Here is a 12,043-nt window from a genome sequence, read left to right on the forward strand (position 1 = left end):
CTTTTTACTTTCTCAAGTTTGGATACAATTTCTCAAAATCATAGCTCTTCCTTGCCTGGTTTATGAAGGATACCTATGGAAAGCCGAGGTCCAGCATGTTTCCCACTCCAATGGTTATTAGCATTCTCACCAAGGATAAACCATGGAGCATCTGCAAGACCATCAGTCCAGTGTTTGTATGTGCCTGGCTATTTGCAGACTTCCTACCCCCCACTTCAGGAGGCTTTGTACATAAACTTCTTTCTTTGGCAGCATGCTGGTGACATGCATAAACGGACCTAAGAACAGTGGAGGGCTTCCCAGGTGGCTCAGCGGTAAAGAATTTGCCTCCCAATGCAGGACACATGGGTCTGCTTCCTGGGTTGGGAAGATCCCCTGGAGCAGGAAATGGCAACCCACTCTAGTAGTCTTGCCTGGGAAATTCCATGGACACAGGAGCCTGGCAGGCTACAGTCCATGGGGTCACAAACAGTCTGACACAACTTAGTGACTAAACAACAACAAAGGATAGTGGAGCCTGTGATTTAATGTTTATTTGCTGCTGATATTTTTTTTTTTTACTTTGAATGAGGGTGAACTATAGGTTTTCATTTGAAATGCTCTTCAGAAGCAACACCAACTCATGTCCAGGACAGAACTCACTTAAAAACCAGATTAGGTTTGGGAGCCTAAACTCTCTGCCCCAAGAAATTCCGGCAGATATAAAGTCCTTCTTTTCTGCACCAGCTTCCCCTGTCCCAATTGTCCTAGAGGTTTTGCTTTTCAACAGAATCCAACTGAAGTTCCCTGTTGGGTATGTTTCAAGAAGCTTCTCCCCACCTTATATCTCTTTAATGACTATAAAATTCCAGCTCAGAGGAGGCAAAGTATTGATCAGGCAGGCCCTGCCTTTGGAGGTACTGACTGGCACTGATGGAAAACCAGGCCAATGAAGACAATGGACCCCCAAACGTGCCCCTGGAATGAAGAGCCCACCTGATGGATGTGGCCGCGCACAGCACGGCTCACCTGGTGGGCTGGGCTGCCGTTGGATAAAGCCTGTGACATGGGCCACACACGTGTTCAATGCAGAAACTAACTGATTCTCAGCAGATAGGGCAAGTTGGGGGAAGCGAAGCCTAAAAACGCAATCTGCCCACAAGTTCTCTCTTCTCTCCTTTGGGTTTCTTCGGATGCCAGCATGCCAATCAGTGTCTTGCTGAAAGCGCTGGGAGCAGCCGTACCTGTGTGTAACAGATGGTGAGAAGTCCTTCTCCAGACCTCTAGACCACAGAAGCTGGGGCAAAATACTCTGAATCCATAGCCATGAGGACCTGCTCTTGAGTCTATGGACCCTGGAATGCGGCGGCTACAATCCAGGGCCTGCTTCTCTTTGTCGTACACACGGGCATTAGGTGATGGGAGCAGGGCATCTGTCCACCTCCAGGTGGGAAGGGACCTCTGAGGCAGCTCCGGAGTAGACCATGGAGAGACTCAGAAGGGGAGACCCCTGGCACAGGTGATTGTTACTGGTTATTGTGGCTTTTCCGCCCCTGCTTCAATATCTGGGGTGTGATGGCCAAACTGTAGCGCTGGCACCGCAGACCACGGGCTCGTTTTCCCAGCCAGGGTGTGTTCAGAGGAGGCCAAGAAAAGTCATTTCTCTGCTTTGCTTTGACTCGTGTGTTTTGAGGTCCCCGGGTCTTCCTTTGTACCCTTCCAAGGGAGACCTGGCGCTCTCAGCACTGCTCCGCCTCCACGAAGCCCTCCTTCTCCTGGCCTGAGGGCTCAACCTCTGTGTAGGTGGAGTGACTGGGGTGGTTGCGGAACTTCATGGCCGGCCAGTGGTGAGGTCTCCGCTGCGGGGGCACAGACGCAGAGTGAGTGGGTGTGACCCCACCCACTGGGGACCCTCCCCACCCTCTCCCCTTCACCCCGGGGGACAGCTCTGAGCACTTTTCAAGGGCTCTTGGGGGCTACTGTGCCTGAGCCAGGTGAAGCGTAGACCCCCTCCCCAGAAGGCTCCCGGCAGTGATCCTCAGCGCACTGGGAAACCCACCGGGAGCCCCAGGAGTTGGGAAGGAGGTCATTTGATGCTTTGCCATGTGGACTGCAGGACACAAGGTGAAAAACTCAGCAACACATCAAGTGGAGCCCTAAGACTGCGCAAAGTGAGGGAATGGGTAAGAGATGGAATGATCTGGGAGGTTCTGGAAATGCCAAGATAACCCTCTAGACAGGACAGGTTCTGCATCAGAGGTGGGGAGCTGAAGAAAACGCAGATTCCCAGGTCTCAGACCTTCCCGTCTGCATCCCTGTGGCTGGGGATCTGCAGGTTCCCCAGGTGAAACCAGGTAGGTCTTAGCCTTGGCAGGTCTTAGTGTTAACCTACCAATGACTGGTTAGAATTTGTAAGAAACAGGTGGCATTGAACCAGAGAGGAGGGAACCACCCAGGCCTCTGGATGATGAGGTCAAGGGGCGTGTGACCCACGTGGAGGGTTGTGGCCCCAGAGGCCACCCTGCTGTGGGATTCAGAGAGCTGGCCAGCCGCCACGGGTTGGGGGTGGGCAGGGGCTCCCGAGCCCAACAGCCCACAGTGGAGGAGCCCAGCCCCTTCTGAGTTCTGAGACGTTCAAAACTGCAGCATCCTCAACGAAAGCTCCCAGACAGAGCGACTCTTATGATTACTGTGGCCTGTCAAATCTAATTGAAAAACGCACACAGCAGGCCAAGAGGCAAAGACCTCAGTTTCATTATGGCTTTGGATATGCCCCAGGCCTTGGAATTTGGGTGTGAGAAACCATAAATCACTGGGGACGGTCACATAACCACTCAAGGGCATGTGAGGCATCTGTGGTTTTCTCTCCTTCCTCTGGGGATGGTCACTGTTCTGATTCCACAGATGGTGGAGCCAAAGCAGTGGCCATTCGACAGGACAAGCAGGCCAGAGGAGTCCTGAGGGGCCAAGCCCTGGGGCTTAGGGACTCAGAGAGCGCCTGCCAGTGGGCGACACGCCCGGATGGAATTGATGAAGCCCCTCAAGTGGAAACAGGAGCCTGCTGTGAGGTGGGTGAGGGACGAGATGAGGAGAGATAGGGACTGAATGGCTGGGGAATGCTGACGCAGATGGGGATGGCAGAGGGGCGGCCCCACCCTGCACAGACCTCGATGAAGAAGAGGGCAGCGTTGGAGGTGGGGTGACCATTGATGTAGATCCCGGCCAGGATGATGGAAGCCACAAGGAGGACGGCCAGCACAATGCCCACGATGGTGCCCAGGTGCACAGGGGACCCCGTCGTCTTGGGGGCCAGGTTGTTCTGAAGGCCTGCGGAGAGACCATTAGGTCAGGGGATCAAGGAAGCAGGGGCCGTGGAGTCCTGGGTTCTGACAAAGTCCCAGAGATAAAAGCCGACAGAACCCTCAGATCTCCTTATCAAATACATGAAAGGGTGGATCGGGCAGAACTATAACGAGGGTGACATTAACTTTGTTCTTAGCACAATTCAGGTGGTTTTCCAAAATCACTTAAAAGTTGCCCAAATGTCTTCTAAGGATCATAAAAGCTCTCTCTCATACCCATCCCATATAGGTCCTTTTAAGGAATTCAAAGGGCATGTGATGGTTAAGAGATCTGATGGTTGTGGGATCTGGAGTCTGGCTATCTGGTTTCAAATACAGACTCTGCTACTCACTAGCTGTGTAATCTTGGGCATCTTATTTAACTTCTGTGTGTCTCAGTCATCATTTATGTAGAACAGGATAATAATGATAACTACCTGATAGGATTACAGTGATGATTAAAATGAGATAATTCATGTCAACTGCTGGGGAGCACAGCCAGTCTCTGGGACAACTTCAATAAGTGTAGCAATTATGAGAGCAAAATGACCACATTTTTACCTGTCACTGTCCACTACCAGATTGTGACCTCCTGGAGGGCAGGGACAGTTTCTTATTCATCTCAGGGTCCTCAACTCTTAGAAAAAATGGCAGACCCATCAGAGGAACTCAATAAAAGAAATGAACTAGGTCCTCTAAGGGCTAATAAGCCAGCAAACACTCTCTGAGAACATTGCAAGCATTTGAAATACAGCCCAAGGAGAAGGCTGAGTATTTTCCATAGACTGTGGAGCTGCAAGCACACCCAACCCAATCCTTTCTTGTACAGCTGAAGGAATGGAAACACAGAGAGGTAAAGGGATTCGTCCAAGGAGTGCCAGTCACTAAGAAGCCTCAGTTCAGTTCAGTTCAGTCGCTTAGTCGTGTCCGACTCTTTGTGACCCCATGGACTGCACACCAGGCTTCCCTGTCCATCACCAACTCCTGGAGCTTGCTCAAACTCATGTCCATCGAGTCAGGGATGCTAAGAAGCCTAGTTCACTAATATTACCTGTGGTGACTTTTTGCTGCTTCTTCTTATCCTAAAAGGATGTGGGGATAATGACATAGAGAAGACAGAGCAGCATGCGAGCAACAGAAATATTGAAGTCTGTTTTATTTCGCTGGTGGGTGTGATGGGAATCAACAAGGGGTGGGGATTTTTAATAAAATGTTGCATACATCCAAAGTCATTGTGTTCCCCATACCCTTTTGTCTGCAGGAGAAAAAAAGCTTAGGAGACAAACTACCCTGGGGCACCGCCAGGGTATCTGCCAAGAGCTCGGGGAGTGGTGAGGACACACCCTGAGCTGGCCTCTCCTGACCTGGCCATCAGCCTGCAGCCTTCAGTGACCCTGATGATCTGAGGGCAGGGCTTGGACTGATGAGCACACGATGTGGAATAAGGGGAACGAACGTGGCTCAGAGCCCCCTGCCTCCCCTCAGCCCAGTGGACACAGATGCACACTCACACCTGGTGCCCAGAGGAGCAGTGGCTCCACCTCTGGTGGGAGGAACCATCTAACTGATGTGTTAACAGCCCTCCTCTCCTGTTGGAGCCGGGTTAACAGTCTCCCAGCCCCTGGAGCTGGAAGGCTCTTCCATCTCCCCTTTGTGGTAGTTGTAGTAAGGGCTTAAGCTGGCCCTGGGCAAAGGCCAGGGGAGATGCTCCCCCCCCCACCCCTACATCACCAGAGAGGAGATTATCTCCCCAGGCAGTCCTGGGAGCAGGGACCCTACCTTCTTAAGCTGTGTAAAATTGTGGTGGACAACTTTTGTGTCCTCTCTGCCAACCCACGTTGGGAATCAAAGGCAACTTTGTTAGGGCAAACACTGATCAGATCCTGCCCTGGCCAGATCCCACAGTGCCTAGTTCACTAATATTGAATGAGTTATCTTAAACTGGAGGTTCCAGTAAGGAACGTGGCACTAACAAGCTACCACCAACTGGAATAATTCAGGAAAGGTCAAAAGGAGAGAGGAGACTCCAGTTCATACACCCTACCAACCTCCCAGAATCCTGGCTAGAATCCATCTTGGCTGAAGTGCATGACACCAGGAAGGACCCTGAGGCAGAATGACTGGCCAGTGACAACCCAGAAACTAACACCATCACCATAAAACCAGAGACTGCAAACCACATGGCAGAGCAGTCCTCCTGAGGTCCCTGACCCTGCTGCTCTTCACCCGGGCTCCCCTTCCCAATAACATCTCTTGTTCAGCCCACGTGTCTCCTCAGACAATTCATTTCAGGGTGTTAGACAAGAGCTCACTCTCGGTCCCTGGAAGCAGTCCCCCTTCCTGCAACAACTTTAATGAGAGAATCTACTCTCCACCCATCATTGGTTGGGAGGCCCCTTGGGGACAGCTAGGGCATGCCTGCCCTAGCTCAGCCTCTCCTCTGCCTCTCACTCCTTTCGGGGCAGTGAATACTCAAGAGCACTGTGGTCAGAAGAACTGCAGGAGGTTCCCGCCTGAGATGAGAAATGTCTAGATGTAGATTTGCTTTTTCAGCCTAGGCAGTATGTGCCCAGAAGCTCCCACCACTTCCCGCACCTGCCCACCAAGCAGGAGGTTGGAGAAGCCCAGGCTGTGGTCGTTTCCCTCTCCCCCAGTCAAGGAGTAAAAGCAAAGAAAGAAAGTGAAGTCGCTCAGGCGTGTCTGACTCTTTGCAACCCCATGGACTGTAGCCCACCAGCCTCCTCCATCCATGGAATTTTCTAGGCAAGAGTATTGGAGTGGGTTGCCATTTCCTTCTCCAAAAAGCAAAGAGGCCAGGTGAAGGCTGCACCCTCTTGGGGGGTGAGTCCAAGAGGCAGCGGTGCGATGAAGAGGGGCAGGCATCTCTGTACTCACCATCTCCTCCAGCGTAGGGATTCACTTTGGTGTCATCTTCAAAGGGAAAGGAGAGAAGTTGCAAGGTTAGCAGAATCACAGTGGCCTTTGTCCCTTTAGGACTGGATGAGACTTTAGGTAGGTTCAGTTCAGCCCTTCATTCTGAAGGCTAGGAAACTGAAGCCCAGAGAAGGGAGGTGACTTGCTCAAAGTCACATAGCAGTCTAAAGATCGAAGGCCACAGACAAGCCAACTTTTCCTATTGTTCATTCGTTCAACAAATACTTACTGAGTATTTACTTGCAGTTGAACACAGGGAGTAGGTACTGTGGATAGATGTGATCTCTGCCCTCAGCGAGGTCATAGGGTGGGGGTGGGGGGCGGGGAATGGAGGTACAATGAAAATTGTCCACACAAAGGCAGTCAAGAAGGTGGGATGAGATGTGGGGCTGAGACAGAGTCCCAGATAGACGGTGGGGCAAAGGCTGGAGTCAGCAAGAATTTGGCCAGTAGAGATATAGAAAGCAGTTCAGTGCAGCTGGAGGGCAGACAGGCTGTGAGTAGGGGATGATGAGAGGGAGTTAGGCTGGGGGTGGGGGTGGACAGCGGCCTGGAAAGCCAAATTCAGGGCCTTTCACAGTATCCTAAGGGGCAGCAGGATGGGGAGGAAGGATTTGAGGTGGGGTGTGTGTGAGCCACAAGATCAAATCTGCTTGAAGACACCCAGGGTAGAATGTGGGAGACAGATTTCCAGCCAATACACTCCCTCTACACCTCAAGGAGTGTACCCTGCAGCCTCCTAAATAAGTTCCAATGGTTGACCCTTCCTGTGGTTCTTCCCCACAGATTCCTATGGGGAAAGGACAGCAAAAATTCCACATCAGGAGACTATTCTAGATGACTAGAGATTACTGCTTCAAGCACTAAACATTAAACCAATGGAACCTTCCACAATGTAGGGCCTGCAACCAGCTCTGCGTCCCTTCTCCCCCTCCACCATCCTCCTCATTCAAAGGGGAGCTTCCACTGACTCCCCTTGGATTACAGATGTTCAAGACCCTTGGCAGTTTTTCCCAGTCTTCTCTTCTCCTGTCATTGGGTCAACTCAATAGCACTCGTCACAGTGGGTGTAACAAGCGACTCAAGGCTCTCCAGACCTCGGAGTCTTCTCAGATCTCTGAGTCGCTGCATATTCTGTTCCTCCTACAGGACATGCCCTTCCTCCCCTTCACCACTCCTCTTTCAAAAGTCCCACTCCTGAAAGGACTCTTGAGGGCTGAGGCTAGGATGACACAAGTGAAACAGGGTCTGATTCTGTCTTTTTAAAAATTTTTTTTTTCCATTTATTTTTATTAGTTGGAGGCTAATTACTTTACAAAAATTTTTTTTGATATTTTGTTCACCATAGAATTCTGGCATTACTTTCAATTTTTGAAAATATTGCATGAAAAGATTATTTCCTTAATCATTGCTTTTGTGTGTGTATGCCTCCTTAACTTCTATATCTGCTTCGAGTGTATCATTTACCTCAGTCTGGTCCTGGTCGCAGCCCTGTCACTTCCCAGAGGATAGATAGATGGGGGTGTCCTCCCATGTGCCACAGCATTTGATCTGTTTCTGGAGCATCCGTAGACTATGAGCCTCTCAGCAACCAACCATTTTACACTCCCAGTACCTGAATGTAGCATCCTATTCTGCTATGTGTTTCCAATAAATCTTCAAATATCAAAAAATCACACTATAGTAAAAGAACAAACCAGAAGGAAATTTAAAAATAGTACCCCACAGAGGAAAGGGGCTTCCCTGGTGGCTCAGATGGTTAAGAATCTGCCTGCAAAGAAGGAGACCCTGATTCGATTCTGGGTCGGGAATATCCCCTGGAAAAGGGAATGGCAACCCACTCCAGTATTCTTGCCTGGGAAATCCCATGGACAGAGGAGCCTGGTGGGCTACAGTTCATGGGGTTGCAAAGAGTCGGACAGGACTAAACAACTAACACTCTCACTTCACTTTCACAGAGGAAAGAGGGAATAGAATGGAGGAAGAAAACTAGAAACTAAGCTTCTTTGGATATAGTTGCTTTTGTAGATTTGACTTTGGAATCATTTAATTGCTTATCATTGATTGTCAGTGCTGTTCAGTTGCTAAGTCATGTCCAATTCTTTGCAACCCCACGGACTGCAGCATGTCAGGCCTCTCTGTCCCTCACTATCTTCTAGAGGTTGCCCAAGTCCAAGTCCATTGAATCAGTGATGCTATCCAACCATTTCATCCTCTGCCGCCCTCTTCTCCTTTTGCCTTCAATCCTTCCCAGCATCAGGGTCTTTTCCAATGAGTTTGCTGTTTGCATCAGGTAAGTTAAATTCAAAAAGTAAAGAGTCCACCTGATAATGCAGCAGACATGGGTTTGATCTATGGTCTGGGAAGATCCCACTGGCTGTGGAGCAACTAAGCCTGTGAACCACAACTAATGAGCCTGCTCTCTGGAGCCCAGGAGCCACAACCACCGAGCCCGTGTGCTACAACTACTGAAGCCCACCTCCTGGAGTCAGTGCTCTGCGGCAAGAGAGGCCTTCACAATGAGAAGCTGCAACTAGAGAAGAGCCTGCGCAGCGACGAAGGCCCAGCATAGTCAAAAGTAAAGGAGCAAAATTACAGAAACACCCTAAAAATTCAAAGTGAAACAAAACAGAGAATTGTTGACTTAAAATAGAAAGATATGTTTTCTTCAGGAATTGCAATACACAAAGGTATTTATATAAGGTATAAATATAAAGGTATTTATATACGCCTCTGAATCTATTTCATCACTACAAGTTGAAAATGATGAATTGATTACTCAAAGTTGACCAAAGTAATCCTAAACATGATAGGACAAATTAACTTGATTTTTTGAATCAACGTGTTTTGAATCTAGACCATTGGAAATACATTGTAGCCCAGGCCACATCCAGTCTTGATAGACAAAAAGACACCTGCAGCCAGTCCCTCCCACAAGATGACTAAAGGTGACCAGCTGCACCTGCAGCAGATTTTCTCTCCCTCACTGAGGGCTGGGTCCCCGATGTTACCTTGCTGGGGGTCCTCGGAATGCAAACTGGTTCCCTAATTAATGGATTGTGGTCCAGGCCCATGAACATTCACCACGTGTGTGATGTCTACTGAATGAGTGGTCATTTTTTGTGGTTAGCAGTCACTTCTTGCTGCTACCAACATGTTCTGTTCAGCTGCTCATCAGATGAGTCCTTAGACTGCACAGATATTCCAGGTCAGTGCCTGTCTGTCCTTATGATAAAATGCATAGATTTTGTGGCAGCTGGTTGCCACTCTGAAGTCATTCTGGTTCATTTAAGTGGGAGGCATTTAAGCAACTAAGTAACTTAAAATCCAGCTGCCACACTTCCTGCTTCCCTGGCCCTCTCTGCTTTTCTGGCTGGCTGGGGAGAGAAGGGGTCCACCACCCTTCAGCAGCCGCTCCCACTAACTTCTCTGCTCTCCACCTCTGCCCTGACCAGGTGGGTTCCCCTGGCTGAAGAGCTGTATCCCCATCGCTCACCTCATCTTCCTGGACCCTGAGCTAGGGACCCTGAGCTCTGCCCCCAGGACGTCATCTCCCTGTGTGGGCTGTAATAACATAGACAGGGGGTGACCCAAACCTGTCCCTCCAGACACCTTGAAAGTTTGTTGTGGGGACAAGTGCTTGTCACATTTTTTTCTTATAAAGGCAACTTGCTAATCTTTGCCACCTCCTCCAGGATTGGAAAGCCATAAAGCCATAACTGTCCTTACTCTAATTAATGTTTCCCATGTAGAATTTTATTACATAGCAAACAGGAGGAACACATTCCTGGGATGACAGGAGACACACACGTGATAAAACTGATCAATGGGACAGCCTTTGATGTAGGGACAGCCTTTCATGGCAGTGGCCCGGGACTAAAGGAAAATAATTCCAAGTCAGGGTTTGAACCCAACCTCCAGATGCCAGACACTGTGCTCTCTCCATCCCCACCGCAGCCACCCTTCTGGCCTCAGGCACCATGGCTCACCCCTAAACCCCTGAGGGAAAGGCTGGGTTCTCACCTAATGTCTGCAGACCCCAGCCCAGCTCTGGGCTCAGATTGAGCCCCCAGTAGCACATAGTGTTAACTCAAGGGTGACTGGCCAGGGGGTTCTTTTAAGTGGAGTTTCCTTTAACTGGAAGGTCACCCCTGAACTCCATTATAATTCCTGAGGGCAAGGTCTCCTCTTGCTCCTTTTTCAAGTAATGTATTGAATTCCCTGCCTCACTGTTCATGCTTCACTATTTTTCTACCCAGTGAACCCATGAAGACCCTTTTCTATTCCTTTCAGCACTGAGAAAAGCACTGGGGTCGAGCGAGCCAGACTGCTGCTTTGGGAACCAGATGAGACCCGATGCCACATTTTCCTGACTGTGTCACTTTGGGCAAGCCCACCAACCTCTCTTAGCCACAGTGTCTCCTCTGTAAACTGTGGATCAAAGAGCATCAAAGTTCAGCATAATTAGGAGGATTGAGTATTAATGGGTACACAATGTCAGCACCCTACCTGGCCCATGGTCAGTCCCCTTAAATGTTTGCTCTTTCTATCAACTGTTCACTTCCCTCCAGCCAGATCCATGGGTTCCTGCTTTCCGGTTCTCTAGGCTGCATTTCAAAGGCAGGGGGAGACCACAGAAAGAATATTCCACTGCTGAGCAGCCTACTTTGCCCCTCATGAACCCATTTCCTTGTCTATAAAATGGGATTGTGGATGAATAATGTTTAAAAATACCAGCTTTTTCCTCCTTTCCATTTGCTCCTTTCAAACAGGTAATCTGGCTCAGGGGAGGTAGGAAGACCCCATACATCTTTCAGTCTTAGATTTAGGGCAAGGGATTAAAATCTAGATGCCATGTATCCAAAAAGGATGAGGAAGGAATTTCTCAGAGATGGCCAAAGAATCCGGGGACCCTGCCTGGTCTTCCCCACAGGGTGGATGGACCTCCGGCAGCTTCGATAAAACCCTAGGCCTGAGTGAAACAGAGCAGGATCCTATGGGCCTTGCCCCCCATGTCCTCAGCCTACCTATCTCTGTGGAAAAACTTTAACCAAAGAATAAGTTTAGTCAGAGAGGTGAGAAAACACAAAAACAGGAAAACAGTTCAACAAGACTGAATGATAATATAGACATTAGGCAGAGTCAAGGACCTCTGGACACCAAAACCTCCACCCGGTGGAAGTAGTTAACTGCGTGATGACCAGACTGTAGCCATGACATCACTGCCACAGTCCTGAGAACTGGCCTCAAAGAAATGGAAACAACTTGACCTTGGAGCTGAAGACTATTAGACAGCAAGTCAGACATGAGCAGGGCCCACCCCATCCTAGACGGGGTCACCTTTCCCTGCCTGACCTGGACCCTGGTGACCAGAACATGCCCAGAGAACTCCCTTTTTATGGTTAAGGTCTGCAAAATTTCCAGCCTTATCAGGACCAAGCCAGATAATAAAAACCCAACAGGGCTTTCCAAACCGCCAGTACTGGTTGGTGTAGGTGCAACCAGACCTAAGAGGTGACTCAGAATAGCCTGGGGTTCATTATACAGTATTTATAATAAATTAGTATTGCCATTCCCTGCCCACCACCCCCCCAACCCGTTTCTACTTGGGGGCTTATGGGAGAAAATTACATAACCTAAAGCTGTCAATCAACTCATCAATCCAGTGATGCAGGACACAGGGAGGGACTTTCCATCACTCTGAACAACCCAACTCTACCTTCACTGTGGGGCTGCTTCTGGCCCCCAGACAGTCTGCTCTCCTCCCTTCTCAAGAGTGTACATATTGC

General features: G+C 49.5%; 1 protein-coding gene across 2 annotated transcripts in view; it reads right to left on the reverse strand.

The window, feature by feature from the left end:
- Positions 1-511: 511 nt before the first annotated feature.
- Positions 512-12,043, reverse strand: part of PLXDC1 (plexin domain containing 1) — a 65,900-nt gene continuing 54,368 nt past the window's right edge. The window contains exons 12-14 of one of the 2 annotated variants that reach the window (XM_070479380.1): positions 6,216-6,251; positions 3,146-3,306; positions 512-1,838 (exon numbers count right to left, since the gene is read on the reverse strand). In XM_070479380.1, coding sequence (XP_070335481.1) covers positions 1,719-1,838; positions 3,146-3,306; positions 6,216-6,251 — 317 coding nt within the window. In that variant the 3' untranslated portion in view covers positions 512-1,718. The remainder of the gene's footprint in view (positions 1,839-3,145; positions 3,307-6,215; positions 6,252-12,043) is intronic. The other variant, XM_070479381.1, reaches the window with a different exon arrangement.

Source organism: Odocoileus virginianus, chromosome 17, assembly GCF_023699985.2.
Source record: "Odocoileus virginianus isolate 20LAN1187 ecotype Illinois chromosome 17, Ovbor_1.2, whole genome shotgun sequence".
Classification (NCBI taxonomy): Eukaryota; Metazoa; Chordata; class Mammalia; order Artiodactyla; family Cervidae; genus Odocoileus; species Odocoileus virginianus.